General features: G+C 43.8%; 1 protein-coding gene across 3 annotated transcripts in view; it reads left to right on the plus strand.

The window, feature by feature from the left end:
* The window catches only part of TENM1 (teneurin transmembrane protein 1), a 548,130-nt gene that overhangs the window by 506,464 nt on the left and 23,059 nt on the right, over positions 1–18,607 (plus strand). For all 3 annotated transcript variants that reach the window (XM_021685960.1, XM_021685969.1, XM_021685964.1), the window contains 4 exons: positions 2,201–2,567; positions 4,444–4,954; positions 15,781–15,953; positions 17,105–17,340. In XM_021685960.1, the coding sequence (XP_021541635.1) occupies positions 2,201–2,567; positions 4,444–4,954; positions 15,781–15,953; positions 17,105–17,340 (1,287 nt within the window). The remainder of the gene's footprint in view (positions 1–2,200; positions 2,568–4,443; positions 4,955–15,780; positions 15,954–17,104; positions 17,341–18,607) is intronic.

The raw sequence follows: 18,607 nt of genomic DNA on the forward strand, positions 1-18,607 counted from the left end.
TACTGGGCTGACCGCTGTGTCCAGGAAGGAACGAGAGTGGAGCTGTGTTTGGTTGGCCTGTGTGTCCCAAGCGCCTAGCCCAGCATCTGGCCCAAGATACAAGGCACACACCCCAATCCTTTTGCTTCTCACTTCCCTTAACGTGTCTTAAATCCACCTTCTTCTCTCTATTCCCACTGCTACCATCCTAATTCAGGCACTATCATCCCCCACCTGGACCACTGCATGAGCCTCCTAACTGCAGACCTGCCTCTTCTCCCACCTCCTTTTCTTTTCTTTTTCTTCCCCCACCTCCTTTTCTAGTATCATCTCAACAGCAAACAATGTGATTCCTCTAGAACCCAGATATGTCACACTCCTACTTAAAGCTCTTTAGTGGCTTCTCACAGTCATCAGAATAAAGCTGCACATGCACATCCCTCCATTACCTGGTGTATTAGTGGGCTCGGACTTCTGTAACAAAATACCACAGGGGCGCCTGGGTGGCGCAGTCCATTGTGCATCTGACTCTTGGTTTCAACGCAGGTCATGGGATCGGGTCCTGCGTCGGGCTCCCCACTCAGTGTGGAGTCTGCTTGAGATTCTCTCTCCCTCTCCCTCTGCCCCTCCCACTCCTGCTCACTGTCTCTTCTGTAAAATAAATAAATAAATCTTTTTTAAAAAATACCATAGACTGGATGGTTTTAACAAGAGAAATTTATTTTCTCACAGTTCTGGAGGCCATAAGCTCAAGATCAAGGTGTTGGCAGCTTTGGTTTCTCCTGAGGTCTCTTTCCTTGGCTTGCAGATGGCCATCCTCTTACCGTGTCCTCACGTGGGCTTTTTCTCTATGCATACACATTCCTGCTGTCTCTTTGGTGTCTCTTCCTCTTCTTATAAGGACACCAATCCTGCTGTATTAGAGCCCCACCCTCATGATTTCTTTTAATTTTAATTACCTCTTTAAAGGCTCTGTTGCCAAATACAGTCACATTGGGGGGTTGCATGAATTTGGGGGGAACACAATTCAATCCATAATACCTAGCCACTGACTACTTCCTGATTCTTATTGCTTACTACTCCCATACACTTCAACCTTACTGAATTGCTTGTAGTAACCTGGATGGTCCACACCATCTCTAAACTCTGGACCTTTACCCATGCTGTTCCCTCTCCCTGGGATTGCTTTCAACACTGCTCCCACCTCACCCTCCACCGTTTTCACCCCATTTCTCTCCTACTGGTCATTTCAGGTAGTACCATCTCTGAGAATAACCTGCTTTGTGATTCCTAATGTGAGTGAAGTGCTCTTATACTCTCTCCGCTGCTTCCTTCTCATAACACGGAGAATAATTGCCTAATGGCCCTTCCAAGGACTCCACCAGACCATGAGTCATTTGAGGGCAGAGTCTGTGTCATAGCATTCTTTTGAATCCCCAAAGCCTAACACAAGGCATAGCCCAAAGAAGGTACTCAGCAAATATTCAGTGAAAGAACAAATCAACCCATTTGCAAGAAAAGGGAAATGTGGAGTGAGCCAGGTCAAGCTAGGTGGCCGTGCATTGCAACTTAGGATTCCACATCACCAGCTGATAAACGGTGTCTGAGTGTTCCACAAGGTGGATGCTAGGTCTGTGCTAATGGAAGGTCCTGTCCCCAAAGGTTGCTGTTACAGTAAAATCGAGTTTCTCTGGCACTGTGTTTTCTGGAAGCCTCTATGACTTTGCTCTTCCATGTATCTACAAGACAGTGAGCGAGATCTGTATGTCATAGCGACACAGAAGCCCTAGAGCATTGATCCTCAAACTTGAGCGTGCATCAGAAGATGCTGGAAGGCTTATTAAAACACAGATGACTAGGTCCCACCCCCAGAGTTTCTGATTCAGTAGGTCTAGGTTGGGGTCTGAGAATTTGCATTTCTAACAAGTTCCCCGGTGTTGTTGTTGCTGCTGCTCTGGAGACCACACCCTGAAAAACACTGCTCTAGGGGATCCTTCTGGAATTATTGAAAATGAATTTTCATTATGTTGGAAATGGTATAAATGATAAATATGTTTCCCAGAACATTTGATCAACCATCCTCCCCCAGCTTTGCCAGACAACACCAACGTTGCTGAAATTCCTGAGACGGGGGAACCAGTAAGCCGATTTTTCTTTCAAGGTAAAACTGCCCCTGGAAAGATATTGTAACCTAATGGTGTGTGTTCTGCTCTTTTTGCAGGTGCGATTAGAGTGGCCAACAGACCTTGCAGTCAATCCCATGGACAATTCATTGTATGTCTTGGATAACAACATTGTGCTGCAAATTTCTGAGAACAGGCGTGTGCGGATCATTGCAGGACGCCCCATCCACTGCCAGGTGCCAGGCATCGATCATTTCTTGGTCAGCAAGGTGGCAATTCACTCCACTCTGGAGTCAGCCAGGGCCATCAGCATCTCCCACAGCGGGCTGCTCTTCATAGCTGAAACAGACGAGAGGAAAGTAAACCGCATTCAGCAAGTCACCACCAACGGAGAGATCTCCATCATAGCTGGTGCCCCTACTGACTGTGACTGCAAAATTGATCCCAACTGTGACTGTTTTTCAGGTATGACCTTTTTAGCAATTCACCAGCTCCCTCTCTCTGTTTCCAAAAGAAAAACACACAACAGAAAGGCCAAAAGGAAAACTAAAGTATTATTTCTGAACATTAGTGTGAGCGAGTGGAGAAAGCGATGGGTTGGGGCCACATAGCCTAGTATCTGGTCATTGCTCTGCAACCAACTGACCGAGTGACCCTGGGAAAGCCACAAAACCTCCTCATGACTCACCTCATCTGTTAGAGATGTCACTTGTCTCAGTTATATCACCTTGCTGTACTGAGGATAAGCTACTATAACAAAAGTTTGATACTCTTAAGTTAAAATCGCTATATGAATGTAAGATCATGACACTATTTGTACTTTGGAGAAAAGGAAACAGTAAAATCTGCATATACTGATTTAGCTAAGGAAAAAATTACTTCCCTTAAGTGACTGGTTTCCAAATTAATAGGCCTTGCTATTTGAAACCCAAAGAGGGGTGCCTGGATGGCTCAGTCTGTTAAGCGTCCAACTCTTGATCTCAGCTCAGGTCTTGATCTCAGGGTCGTGGAGCCTACTTTAAAAAAAAAATCTGAAACCCAAAGAGACTAGAGCAGACTGCTTTGAAGATACATGCAAAATAAAGTCCCACTGTGGAGGGGTTCTCAGGACATCAGTCTACTACTTAGACTGTTTTAAAAATGTCCAAAATTTTCGGGTGCCTTGGTGGCTCAGTTGGTTAAGCGTCTGCCTTCGGCTCAGGTCATGATCCCAGGGACCTGGGATCAAGCCCCGCTAGGCTCCTCAGTGGAGAGCCTGCTTCTCCCTCTTCCTCTGCCGCTCCCCCTGCTTGTGCTCTCTCTCTCTCTCTGTGTCAAATAAATAAATAAAATCTTTAAAAAATATATTTAAAAATGCCCAAAATTTTCTTCCTAGCCAATAGTGCCCTTTATTTCCAACTGAAATACATATGTGTGTATATATATACACACATATGAGTCTTTTCCCCAAAACATGGATTAGATACTCCATATAGCAAACAGTCCTCTAGATACATTTATTGCTGGGATGTGGAAATCCCTCCATGCTACCTGCAGTCCTATTAAACTGCTCATGTGGGCCCAAATGATTCTCTTAACCTTGCCTTTTCTTGGGCCAGAGGAATCACGAATGAGCAACTTGGTCGATACGACTTTTGATCAATATTTCCAGTGTTTTCCTGGACAATTAGTTTTATACTTATTTTGCTAATTTATGTCTTTCATTCAAGGCAAATCTAATGTTTATTCCAGTTATCAAATTTGATGTTCTGAATCATTGTTGCACTTACAGACTTAGTGTACTTTGACAATGTGACAATGGGAATTAGCCAAAGAGAGGTCCTCTAGGCACAGTAGAACTGGAAAGTCCTGAGGTAGGTAGGTAGGTCCACAAGGACTGACAGGCATAAATCTCATGGATTTCCAGCCACATTTTGTGTGGTTTCCATTATTTGCTCTTTTCGTATCTTGTGATACAATAGATACTGAACAGCAGGATTGATGATTTCACAAAACTGGTGTTAACTGAGATAATTGCATCTCACTGTTTATCTTTACTGGTTACTGATTCAAGAATTCTGAATAAGTTTCAAATTTGTCAAGGGAGGGGCATGCAGAGAATAATGGTTCACTGATTGCTTTCAAATGATTCTTTTCTTGTAAAGATTTTATTTTTAAGTAATCTCTATACCCAACGTGGGGCTCGAACCCACAACCCAAGATCAAGAGTCACATGCTCCATTGACCAAGCCAGCCAGGTGCTCCTAATATGATTCTTGATGCACAGTGATTTCTGTATATGGTTATGTTCTTGTAAATGCTTGTGATGACAATTATTAAAATCATGGTCTTTCTCTCACAGGTGATGGTGGCTATGCCAAAGATGCAAAAATGAAAGCCCCTTCCTCCTTAGCAGTGTCACCTGATGGTACCCTATACGTCGCAGACCTTGGGAATGTTCGAATTCGTACCATTAGCAGGAACCAAGCCCACCTGAATGACATGAACCTTTATGAGATTGCTTCACCTGCTGACCAGGAGCTCTACCAGTTCACTGTCAATGGAACCCACCTGCACACCTTGAACTTGATAACACGGGACTATGTATATAATTTCACCTACAATGCCGAAGGTGACTTAGGTGCGGTTACCAGCAGCAATGGCAACTCTGTGCACATCCGCCGTGACGCAGGCGGGATGCCCCTTTGGCTTGTGGTGCCTGGCGGGCAGGTGTACTGGCTGACCATAAGCAGCAATGGAGTCCTGAAAAGAGTGTCAGCCCAAGGCTATAATCTGGCCTTGATGACCTATCCAGGAAACACGGGGCTTTTGGCTACCAAAAGTAATGAAAATGGATGGACAACTGTTTATGAGTAAGTTTCTCAACATAGGCTTTGTTAGGCTTTTATTTGAAACTGTATTATAGTAGGAAAATGGCTTAGTAATTGCTGGGTGTTGCATGCTATTTTCTCCTAAGAACCACAATAAAAAAAAAAAGTCAAGGAGAAAATTTTACCTAACTCCTACGGTTCAAACCCATTTCTCCAAAGCAGTTTTGCAGAGCATAATAATAAAAACGTAGACTGAATGAAGAATCAGGTGTGGCACGGCAGGAGACAGGAATGAGCTAGAAGCCTGAGTACTCAAGAAATTTACAGCATAGCTGGGAAAACAAGGTAAAATTTCATTTAAATAACAAAACTAAGAAAATAGTTCTAAAGCAACAAGGAAGCAGTGTGGTTCACCTCGTATTTATTGATCCCTGTGGGGTTTAATGAATGAATAAATGAATGTGTGCCCAGCCCAGCCCAACTCAGTATAAGTTGCTGTGGGAGGTAATAGAAGTTAGAATATAAAAAGTGGGCTCTGACAAGCGAGTGTGAACAGGAGAGGCTGCATGCCATTGGCTGCTTTGATGAAATGTGAAGCCAGATGCTCCCGTACAGGCGTGGGCTTCCTCAGTTTCCCGGCACAAGTCAAAGAATCTGGCACAGACTGGCATTCACAGACTGGATCTGTAATGACTTTGTTTAACTGGGAATTAACACAGGGTGTGTCTGACAGCAAGCTACTAGGAAGTGTCGTGGCATGGAAAGAGACCATTGTCCTTGCCTTTCCAAGCATGGACAACCTTGTTTGCAGGTCAACTCATTTAGAAAGCTAGCCTGCCAAGACTTGGCAAGCATCTTTTCCACGAAAGGGAATTGCTGAATTTTTAACCAGTGTACTGAGTGAAGATAATCTATGGAATCTGAACCCAGAGTCTGAAATGGCATTAAAGTTGAAAAGTGTGACGAGAGGAAATGTTAAGTATGAGGGGTTCCCAATGTGACTATTCTGTAAGGATGCAGAGAATATGAAGAGGATATGTCCAATCCCACGAAAGCCTCCTAAGGAAAGGGACAAAACAATCGGCCTTCACATTCTGGATCATTTCCCAAAGAAATGCCACTTACACAAAAAAGCTGGACATCTATTTTAGTTTCACTTAGAAATATGTATTCAGTTGCTTCTGTTGCAAGTCTTACTCTATTGTTCGAAAAATTTCTCTTACATCTTAATAAGAGTAATAAAAGCCACTGTTCACTGAAGCTTTACTATGTGCCAAGTAGTAGGCTAAATGATTTACATACATTATTTTATTAGATCCCCAAAATAACAACATGGGGTAGATGCTGCTGGTATGCCATTTTATGGATGAGGAAACTGAGGCACAGAACGGTTAACTTGTCCTGATTCACACAGATGTCCAGGTTTCAAACTCCCAACAGTCTGACTCAAACCCCCAATTTTTAAATATACCACCCTGAAGAAAGATAAACTCTCTAATGAGAGTATCTTTTTCAAAAATTCATGCAAGATCACACCACAGCTCAAATTAGACAACTATTTTGAAAGCTAATGGTTAGCGTCAGTCAAGCCACAAGAAATGGCGGAAGTATTAACTAGTTTTCAAAATAGCCAGTTCAACCATTCATTCCTTTAGTCATCAATTCATTACACTGTATACATTACATATATACAATTTATTTGTCAACTATACTTCAATAAAGCTAGAGGGGAAAAAAAACAAAAACTAGTTCATTTATTTATTCAACAAATATTTACTAAGCACCTACTCTGTGCCAGGGAGTACAGCTGTGAACAAAACAGATAAAAATTCCTACCTTCGGGGCACCTGGCTGGCTCAGTCAGTAGAGCATGACACTCTTGATTCGGGGTCATGAGTTCAAGCCCCACGTTGGGTGTGGAGCCTACTTAAAATTTAAAAAAAAATTTTTTTTAAATCTCTACCTTCATAGAGTTTACATTATACTGGTGGGAGACAAGTAAAATGTATGGAACTTCAAATGGTGATAAGTTCTGTGGAAAAATAAAGCAGGGTAAGGGAGATCAAGAGTGTGAGGCAGAAGCGGTTTTTCTTTTGGGTGCATGGTCGGAGAAGGCCTTATTAAGAAGGTGACATTTGAGTAAATACCTGTAGGAGGTGAGGAAGTAAGCCATATGGATATCTATGGGGAGGGAAGAGAGAGAACATTCCAGGCAGAGTGAACAGCAAGTGCAAAGGCCCTGAAGCAGGAGCCAACCTGACATGTACAAGGAATACTAAGGCAGCCACTGTGGCTGGAATGGAGTAAGAACAGTGGGAAGATAAAATCAGTGAAGTGGCCAGGGCTTGTAGTCCTCCGTAAAGACTTTGACTTTTACCCTGAAGTAAGATGTAGAACCACTGGAGAGTTTTAAGTAAAGGAATGACAGAATCTGACTTACGTTTTTTTAAAAATCAGCCTGTATTGAAGACATCCAACTATGGTGGAAAGGGGGGAGCCCAATGGTGGAGAGGAGAGAGGTTTGCAATACTCCAGGCAGAAGATGGTGACTTAGACCAGGGAGTGCAGGCAGTGATAAGTCGTAAAATTCTAAGTATATTTTGATGGTTGATCTATCAGGACTTACGGATAGTTTGGATGTGAAGTGAAGAGAAAGAGTGTTAGAGACAACGCCAAAGGTTTTCGCCTGAGCAACTGGATGATACACTTTCTATTTATCAACACAAGGAAGAGTGCACAAGGAGTGCATTACACTGGGTGGGAGATCGGGAGTTCAGTTCTGGATATAATCAGTTTAGTTAGACTTCCAAGTGAAAACCAGCAAGAGACTAAGAAGGATAGTCTAATGAAGTAGGAAGAAAAGCAGGAGAGTGGGATATCCTGGGAACCAAGTAAAACAGGAAGGAGTGATCAGCTGTGTCAGATATTCCTGGTAAGTGAAGTAAGACAAGGACTGAGAATTGGCCATTCAATCTAGCACCGTGGACATCATTGTTCACCTTAAGAAGAGCAGATGTTGTGGCACCATGGGAGACAAAAGCCTGAGCAGAGCTGGTTTCAAAGAGAATGGATATACACATACTCATAGCAGTGTTGCTCATAATAGCCAAGAAGTTTGAAGAACCAACATCCATCAGGACATGAATAGGCAAACAAAATGGGGTACTTCCATACCATAGAATATTATTCATCCATAAAAAGGAATGAAGTTCTGACACATGCTACAACATGGATGAACTCCAGATACATTATGCTAAGTAAAAGAAGCCAGTCACAAAGGACAAATATTGTATAGTTCCATTTATATGAAATGTCCACAAAAGGCAAATTCATAAAGGCAGAGAGTAAGTGGGTGGTTGCCTGCAGCTGAGAGGGAATAGAGATTGACTGTTAATGAGGGTGGGGTTTATTTTGGGGGTGATGGAATGTTCTAGAAGTGATAAGGATGACTGCACTCATGGTGAATGCACTGAAAGCCACTGAATTGTATACTTTGAAATGGTGACTTTTATGGTATATGAATTATATCTCAATAATAATAATAAAGGGCACCTGGGTGGCTCAGTCGGTTAAGCATCTGCCTTTGGCTCACGTCATGATCCCGGGGTCCTGAGATAGAGCCCCACATTAGGCTCTCTGCTCAGCGGGGAGCCTACTTCTCCCTCTGCCTAATGCTCCCCCTGCTTGTGCTCTCTCTCTCTCAGTCTGTCAAATAAATAAATAAAATCTTTAAAAAAAAAAAACCTTTAAGAAATAATAATAATATAAAAGGAAGTGACCGAGAGGAGAGAGATTAGAGACAATGAGTAAAGAATTCTTAAGAGTGCAACCACTGTGGAAAACAGTATGGAGTTTCCTCCAAAACTTAAAAATAGAACTACCCTATGATCCAGGAATCACACTACTGAGTATTTACCCAAAGAATACAAAAACACTAATTCAGAGGGATATAGCAGCATTGTTTACAATAGCCAAGATGTGGAAACAGCCCAAGTATCAAGTATCCATCAATGGATGAATAAAGAAGATACACACACACACACACACACACACACACACACTGGACTATTACCCATCAAAAAGAATGAAATCTTGCCATTTGCCACTACATGTATGGAGCTAGAGAGTATAACGCTAAGCAAAATAAGTCAACTAGAGAAAGACAAATATCACAGGCTCTCATTCATATGTGGAACTTAAGAAACAAAACAAATGGGCAAAGGTAAAAAAAAAAGAGAGAGAGAGAAGCCAAGAAATAAACTCTTAACTATAGAGAACAGACTGATGGTTCCCAGAGGGGAAGTGGGTGGGGGAATGGGTGAAATAGTGGATGGGGATTAAAGACTACACTTATTATGATGAAAAATAAAATGAAATTATTAAAAACTGCCTTCCAGAAAAAAGAGAAGGATGTGGGATTGCAAGAGTGACCGTGGGAAGTCTGGAAAGCGAGATTTTCCCCTCCAGTAGCAGGAAAAGGAAGAGAAAGGGAGGCTAAATAGTCATTTCTTTCTTCTCCCTCCTTAACTCCAACCAGGATTATGCTGACACCCTCCTGACCAAAAATCATCTGTGGAAAGTCCCCCTTCCTCCTGAAGCACTCCATTCTGGTGCCGAGCAGCAGCCCCCAGTGAGACACTGCCCCTGTCCCTTCTTACCTGCACAGAAAAGAATGAGCAATTTCCCAACCTATATAACGTAATTAATCCTTACAGTCCTCTCTGTACAAAATCGGACTTCTTTCCCTTTTATCCCCCAATGCATTAGCCAGTTCTGAACACTCCTTTGAGTTTTCCTTTGTCCTTCTGAAGCTGGGGAACACAGAACTGGACCTACTACTCTAGTCCGGGTCAGAGCCCTGCAGTTCTCTGAGGTGAGGAGGCTGCCTTCTGTGGCCAAAGGGGACAAATTGTTTGCCAAGGTGGAAATAGAAATTCTGTTCTGAGTTGAGAGACAGAGAAACAGAAACAGAAGCAAAATTTGGCAGGATGGAGGACGGCCACGTACAGGTAGCTAAGCCAGTAATCCATTCATCTTTTGATTATCTGTGGCGATGGAGAGGAGAAATGACACAGATGACCCTGAAAAGTGGATCATCCAAATAGGATTTTTAACTGCTTCTTGTGCAGTGGTAGTATGTGGGCTTGTATTGTGTAATGTGATGTTGTTTAAATAGTTCATTGATTTTCATAATTCCGTTTGACTTGGACCAGGATCAAAATTGCACACCCCAAGTGTTAGTACTTGATGCTTGACTGCCCCTGAGCGTCCTGAATGTCACGGGGAAAGCTGACCACAGAGAAGTGGCTAACAGAGAGGTGACTGTCAAGGCAGGAATACCGACCAAATGAGCCAAGGGTTTTGGCCCAAGGGGGCTGGCAAGTTCCTAACTGCAATGACCCTAAGGCAGTGGGGGCCCAAGGGAAGGGCCCAGCAACTCACACAGCAGGCAAGCCTTCTTTGCCTAGGAGGCTGCGAGAGTAGCCAGGATGCCCTTGCTTGTTTCCCGAGCACTGCCCTGGCAAAGGCTTCTGCTATACTAAACCGGAAAAGTCCCAGGCTGAAGCCAAAGCATCAGTGTGTCGCTGCTACTGGTCCAGGCTGAGCAGACGGTTCCGCAGGCCCTTGCCCTTTGCGGAAGCCGTCCACTGGAAGAAGATTGCACATTTATGTGATTTCTTGATCCCCAGTCTTCTGTATTCTCTCTCTTTCTGGACTTTGTTAGCACATACCCCACCACTCCCCTCAAAAAAGCCATCCACTGACAAGTTGGAAAACCCTCATAATAGCACTGAGTGCCTTCTATGCTATTTTATAAATGCTCGGTTTTATGGAAGATGGGTAATAGGGGATTCTCCCTCCTCCCTGGTAAGATTAGAAGTAGAGGGAGGGGCAAGGTAAATAAGCCATGTCTCTGGGTGAGATATTTGCCTGGGCATAGGACATGGTTCCCATGTAAGAACTGGTTATATAATCCGTCCAAACACATCAAAATATCATGTTCACAGGAAGTGAACAGAAGGAACAGAGGCTACTGGCAGAAAAAGCTTCTGGGGGCTGGTAGGGAAGATTAGCTGCAGAGCACAGGACACGTATGGGAGCTGAGCCTGGCCTCCCAACACCACCATCGCTGGCTCTGTCTCTTCTCTCAGTACACTGGCTCTCGGATCCACCCATCCCTTCCATTTCCACTGGTATCATCTTATTTCACTCACACAACAAGTAGGCGTAGTGAGAATCTACTCTGTGCCAGACACCGAGAATACAAGCATGAATGAGACATGGGCGCCCTCCCTCTATGGATGAGTTTACAACCTAGTAAGGAAGACTAGTCCCAAAGATAGGCAATCACAGTACATTGAACAAAGGCAAGAAGCCCCCATCTTCTTACACAAATGAAAGCTGCGGCCTTCCTACAGGTCCCCCTGCTCCACATATCCCCTTCCAAGATTTGCTCTCATCGTACTGTTCTCTCCTTGCAAAGTCTTCTGGGGCTCTCCATTCTCCACTGCCTCTCTGCGTTCCTCCAGAGCCCGGTACCCCAGGTCCCCTACGCTCTGCTTGCAACATGCCTCTCATCCTTATCACCCACTACCCTCCTAGCGGAACCTTGTGCCCCAGCAACCCAGTTCTTCTCATGGACATCCCATCCACCAGTATACTTTTCTTCATGCCATCACCTCCTCTCCAGCCCCATCTCTACCTATCCAGGGATTGAGCTCTACCTACCTTCCAGAATTCAAATACCACCTTCTTCTCCTCCTTATTTTCTGCTCAGCCCAGCTGGAAATGACTTCTGCCCGCTCTGAGCTTCGACAGCTTGTTTACGGAAGCACGTGGCAATATTCTGGCATTAGAATGACTCGTGTGAATGTCTTATCTGCCCCACCAGACTTTGCATTTCATTCGGCACTGTATCTCCGGTACCTAGCACAAGACTCATACTTATTGAATAAAGGACAAAGTGGAGTTAGAAGGGCATTATGGACTTGGAGCCGAATCAAAGGAAGCCAAGTGAAGTTATTGGTGAGGAAGGGGAATCCAGTATTTCCTACAGAATGCTTATTAGGTTGGTCAGGTTTCTGGCATGAGAGGGTAAAGGGGGTCTGTTTCCCTTTAAAAAATAAGTAATGAGTTTTCCTTCTATTATCATTAATATTTTCTTAAAAGCAAAGGTGGGGGAGCTTCTAGTTTTTAGTCTGCATGGTTTAGCTCTGGCTTAAATTATCCTCGAGGGAAAAGGGCGGACTATCCCTTATGAGAAAATATCAGCCCACATGTATTTTTAATAATGTATAAATATCACCCTACCCCAACTAAACTATATGCTCCTCAAGGACAAGAATGAATTCTGAACTTCCTTTATAAATGTTTTCTTTGTTCCAATGGGGCATGTCTGCATTCACACACACACACACACACACACACACACACACAAATGCACATAGCCTTTTGAGGTGCTGAGCAAAACAATAGTTATACTCAATATTTCACTGATCGGTGTCCTGTGAGACCCTCATAGTGCAATTCTGTAAAATCAGGACAGGAAGGGACAATCTGATGGTAAATCTCCTCTAACCAGACCCGCTTCTAATGACTATGAAGGCAACAGTCATCGCCTGATCACACAATTCACCAGTCAGAATTTGCAGGCCTGGTTAAGCGAGTGCTACCCCCGGCCCCAGGAAGGAGGGGCTTGCTACCTTGTTGTGGCCTGAGGGGATCAGTTGCAGCATATTGGCTTGTACTCTACACCAAAGGATGCAGGCACCAAAGGGAAACACAGCATAAGAGGTTTTGATTAAACTTGTATCTTTGACATTCAGTCTGGAAACATGCATTCCCCTGTGATGGAGAGAAGAAACTCAAGCAAGCCATAGGAAATCAAAGGCTCCCTTTATTTCTTAGCCACTTTTGAGCAATCTTTCCAAAGTTGTGGGAATTATCCACTAATGAGTACTTCAACCTGTCGCTCTTCCTTTGGAAATGATCCCACAAAAGAGAGGTGGGCCTATATGTTTAGACCTAGGGCCATGCAAAGGACAGAGACACCACACTGAAGATACCACCAAATATGATTGCTATGACTGACTTGCAGAACTGGGGTCTGTGAGTGTGTTGGGTAAAGTGCTTCGGGGATATTTTTTGGTTTTTCTTTTCCCTTTGCTTTTATTGAGATATAATTGACACATAGCACTGTAGAAGTTTAAGGTGTCTAGCTTAATTACTTGACTTATATAATAAGACTGAGAAATGACCAAAACAATCTTAGTTAACTCCATCATCTCATAGATACAAAAATAGAGAGAGGAAACTGGTTTATTCCTTCTGATGAGAACTTTTAGGGTCTACTCTCTTAGCAACTCTTAGCTGTAGTCGTATATTACCTCCCCGCTACTTATTTATCTTATAACTGGAACTTTGTGCCTTTTGACTACCTTCCTTCAACTCCCCCACCCACCCCACACCCCACCTCTGGTAACCACAAATCTGATCTTTGCTGAGTTTGGTATGTGTGGGGTTTTTGTTTTGTTTTGTTTTAGATCCTACAAGTGAGATCATACACTATTTGTCATTGTCTGACATATTTCACTTAGCGTTATGCCCTCCAGGTAGAGTGCTTTGTTTAGGATAGAGTTAAAGTCAAATACACACTTTCAAAAAGGATGCATGTCCAGCCACAGAAAGGAAATCAGGCAATATAACTTTCCAGCTACCCAGCAACTGGGCAGGGCTCTGGAAAATTCTACCTGATCCCAACACCATTGCCTCCCTCATCAGAAAAGGATCAGGCAGCTACCTCCCAGCTAGATCTATCCAGGTAATTACAGTCTTATCCAGGACTATTAATCTTTCCTCTCCAAATGTATCCCAGGCCACTGCTAAGTTTCATTGGAATTTTTGGCCCTTGTACCTCTGCTCGTGGATGCCTCAAACAGCATCCGATCTTGTGATCTTGCCCTGAGAAGTGGCCAGAACCACTGCCTTCACCTTTAGATGAAATCTTGCTTTAAAACAAGAGGCCCTGTGACTGAGAAAGAAGGCAACCGTCCCCAAGCTGGAAAGCCCATTGGGAACTTGCATGCCTAGAATCTTAGGTCAGATTTCCTGAGGAATGACGATGAGTGACCTTGCCAAGTTTTAAGGAACCTACTTAGAAACCAGGAAAGGTAATCCAGTGAGGCTGATTTGCTGTCAATGGATGTGAAACAGAGAGGAACTGCCTGCAGAATCTAGGCTGTTGGGACCCCAGTCTCCCCAGTGAGGAAGGCAGCTTCCTTCTATCTGCTGCCTGGAAACACTTGGGAAAATTAAAGGTAGACATTGTTTTCCTCTCCTAGAAGTAAGACCAGGCAGACAAGGTCAAGGCTGTGCTGGGCCTGCCAGCCTTTTGCAGCCAGAGCCCCAGAGCAGGCCATGGGCAAAGGGGTTGAGCAGGGGCCAGGATTCCACCATTAACCCTAAGTGCAAACAGCACCCTTCGGCCTTTCCATGATAATGAGGTCTGAGCTGCGTAGTAGCAACACACCAGCTACCATTTTGACGAATATCCACTTAAACCAAGGATGCCTCCAATTAAACAATTGGGCTTGTGATATCAACTGACCTATTTGATTGTTTTCATTTGCCTACATGACTGTTGAAACTGATAGCACGCGCTCATATACACATTGCACCGAACTTGAGGTTCAGTTCTGTCTGACGAAATAAGGTCCAGCCCCTTTTCCCAAGCCTACCAAAGGCTGGTCTAGGTTTTAAAATTTGAGCAACTATCCAGGCCGAGTTCTTTAAAACCTAGTGAACTAACACTAAATCACTATGCCATTTTGCGTAATTGTCGGGGGAGAAAATAGTAGAGCCAGACTTTGCCATTGTGTCCAGGCTCTATTCTGCTCACTTCGGGTAAAAAGAATATAATTGTTTAACATTTTAAAAGCAAATAAAAGTGCTTAAATATTTTGTAATTTGCAACTCGAAAAGAAAACAGTAATGGGTTTCCAAGTGCATGTCTTTACTTTTAATGAAGTGTTTATTTTTCATGGTTCCATTGGCAATAAAAGAACAGCTCCACATCAAAAGCCTTCAGGGAAGCAGTTTCCATTTGGAGGACAGTGAGATTGCCAATCATTCTGATTTTTTTTTTAAAGTAAACTCGCTAGACTATATTTCCAGATATAGGTTATTGCCTATTATCCCAGGTAATTATTTTTTTTGTCTCTTACTCATATAGGCAAATTACAATGCATTCTGTACTATACTCTAAAAAGATTTTTTTTTTAAAAATTAACTGAGATCAGGGGGCTCCAGAATGTTTTAATGAACATGTTTCCATTATCCTCTCTGCTTGTTCATTTTGTTGGACGAATGATTCATTCATCTCAAATTTGGCAACTTAAACAGCAGCAAATATAATTTTCCTATCACAGTGCAAAATCAGTTTATTGCCCTTCCAGACGGCGGGGGCCGATTGTGCCTCCTTTTCCTTTGCCAACAGCACCCTCTACTGGCTTTTGTTATCCATCACACCCAGTGGGATCAACGCAAATTGCAAACGGAGGCCTCCCTGCAACATTACACACAGCAGGACATGATTCATAAATCAGTTTTCCACCCTGGTGATTCATTACCAGATATATTTTTTCTGTAAAACAGCACAGCTCAACGAAGTCATCAAGAATTCAGAAGCTGCAAGAAATACCTTCGTTTGATTAATCATCTCTCTGACCTTTTTCTTCTTATTGAACAAGGTTAATAATACTTGTTATCACTCAAAGTTAAACTGTATTAGCTGCCAAGTGATTTTTATTTGCAAAGGCCTGTTATCACTGCCAAGAGGCTTCAAAGTTGGGATTGGTTGCATTCCTCAGGTATGACCCCGAGGGACATCTGACCAATGCAACGTTTCCCACTGGTGAGGTCAGCAGTTTCCACAGTGACCTGGAGAAGCTGACAAAAGTGGAACTAGATACTTCCAACCGTGAAAATGTCCTCATGTCAACCAACTTGACAGCAACTAGTACCATATATATTTTAAAACAAGGTAAGGATACTTCCCACTTCACCTGACTATAAGGCACCTTTCTTAACCTACCATCAAACCTCTGCACACCATTAACAAATAGAATTCACTTCTGGCTGAGAAGATGGCTTCTTCTCCTTAGTTTCCAGCTATGCAGGCTGAAACCCAAATAAAATCACACCATTCACAAAGTTCGCGTACCAACATTGGGCCACATCTCTGTGGGAGCTGTGAGGTTCAATCCCTGCCAAGTCTGCTCTCCCTTCAAGTCATTTCCCAGCACCCAGCTGTTTGTAAAGCTCTTTTAGGCCTTGATTGGGTTATATTAAAGAAATGAAGTCTGTGCCCCATCTGAGATTAGCATTCTAAATCAATGCTGACGTGGGTGAATAAAAAGGAAGAATGTAAGTGAAATGAGAGAATTAAAATCTCATTCTAGTCAGAGAGAAAAGTAAGAATGCGGAAAAAAGGAAGGAAGGGAGGGAGGGGAGAAGGGAAGGAAAGAAGGAGGGAGGGAGGGAGAGAGAGACAGAAGAAAACAAAGGGAGGAAGGGAGGGACCAAGGGAGGGACAAACGGTTGCATTTGGAAAGAATGTCTCAGAAGCTAGAGGGACACGGACACAGAGAAATTATTTTCTCTCTGCCCAGTCATTAAGGACTGATTCTCTTGTCAGGTTGTGGGGCCAGGCACAGAACTGCCCAGAGTTCAGGTTCACTCTAACAGGATCGGTAGTAAGAGTAACCATTTTGCCGGGTGCAGCAGCCATGCCCGCGTCCCCAGGCAGTCAGGATGCCGAGGTGACCTTCATCCTCTTCTCCTTCTAGCTCCCAGCATATCAAACTGAGGATGCCAACCCACCAAGTCAGAGAAGGATTTTGTGAGGGAGTTCTTTAAAAATGAAAAAGACAAGCCAAAAACAGCCTGCAGTATTAGACAGGAATCTTTTATCCAAGGAACAAGATAGCCCAGCTATGAGAGTAACAAGACCCAAATGGGCAGAGAACGCATGTGCCTGTGAGCGTGGCCGGCTAGGCCAGAAGGCAGTTAGGTCCACAGCGACCCACCTGCTCATCCTTCCCCACACTTGCCTCCCGAATCTAAACTTGTCTCTCCTCTGCTTCCTGCACTTCCCTTTCTTCCCCTCTCCCTCCTTTGCTCTTCTGCCTACAGAAAATACCCAGAGTACCTATCGGGTGAGTCCAGACGGCTCCCTCCGCGTGACCTTTGCCAGCGGGATGGAGATCAGCCTCAGCTCAGAGCCCCACATCTTGGCCGGGGCGGTCAACCCCACCCCAGGCAAATGCAACATCTCCCTGCCCGGAGAGCACAATGCAAACCTCATCGAGTGGCGGCAGCGCAGGGAGCAAAACAAAGGCAACATTTCAGCTTTTGAAAGGAGACTGAGGGTAAGGCTTGACCCGATGCAAGATATAGAACTTCTGTTTTATGTTCGAAAACCACAGAGCTGCCCTAATCTGAAGGCCCATTGCAACAAAGCTTTTCTAGGTGACTGACTGGCTTATATGATATACTAATTCAAGAGAGGGTGCTAATGGCTGATAATGGTTCAGTATCCTTAAATGAACATTCTAATAGGAGCTTTCTTTGTCATTAGCCAGCTAAAGTGCTCTAATAGTAGCAATTTCAGGCACCAAGAAAGTCTGGGTGGAGAAATGTATTTAGTCAGGAGGCCCTCCAGAATCCCTCACAGCATGCCCCGGAAATGGTTATCAGGTTCACTACCTTGACCCAGCTCCCTGCTTTGGGGATAGTTTATACTTCGTATGGAAAGACCAGGCAGGCGCACACACAAGGATGCGAGACATAAGGCAACTTTCGGACAAAGCCAAGTTAAAAGGAAAAAATCAGTGAATGATAACATTGCCGTGAATACATGACTAAGGGCCAGAGGGGTAAAGGACCAGTACTGAGATTGGACTAGTGGTGCTCAGAGAAGAGCTGCCCAGAGGAAATTAAAGGTTTGTCCCGGCGGGGGCGGGGGAGGGAGGTTTCCAAGTCCTTACCAAGCACAATTCACTGCAGCTAGCAGAATCCCTGTCAAACCTGCCTTTCTGCAGCACACAAAGCCTACAACCACCACAGCACTGTGTCTGCCTGTCCCTTCTTAAGCATTAACCAATGTTCGGATGATGTGACCAACTTTCCAAATATAGTAACATTCAGTATCACCCCCAGAGCAACTGCCAGCCCGAGGGAAACAATCAACTCACAATTGAGGCCTGGGATGCTTGCCTTTTCTTCACTCATGGTACAAATTCGCTCACAGTGAAAATGTGGTAACGTTTAGGCTGTGGAAGTACAATGACAGACAACCACCCAGTTCCAGCAAGAAACAGTCCAACCAGTCCAAAGGCGTGATATGGACAAAATAATGCACAACAGTACTCTTTTTCAATCACTTGTGTTGATGACACATAGACACAGACTTCGGTGGTCTTCATAATGCCACTAAAGTTGTCTACATGCACAAGTCAATTTGCATGTTTTGATTCTATCGCCAGTCTCTATCAGAATATTTACCACTGATGCGCCACTGAATTGAGAAGTAAAACCAGTGCACATAGTCACACACACACCTCTCTTTGTGGGAAGCAGCGAAGGTTTCTGTCAGAATTCCAGAAATTGGATCTCCTGGGTAGAGCTCTAGATGGG

Source organism: Neomonachus schauinslandi, chromosome X (genome assembly GCF_002201575.2).
Source record: "Neomonachus schauinslandi chromosome X, ASM220157v2, whole genome shotgun sequence".
In the NCBI taxonomy this organism is placed as follows: Eukaryota; Metazoa; Chordata; class Mammalia; order Carnivora; family Phocidae; genus Neomonachus; species Neomonachus schauinslandi.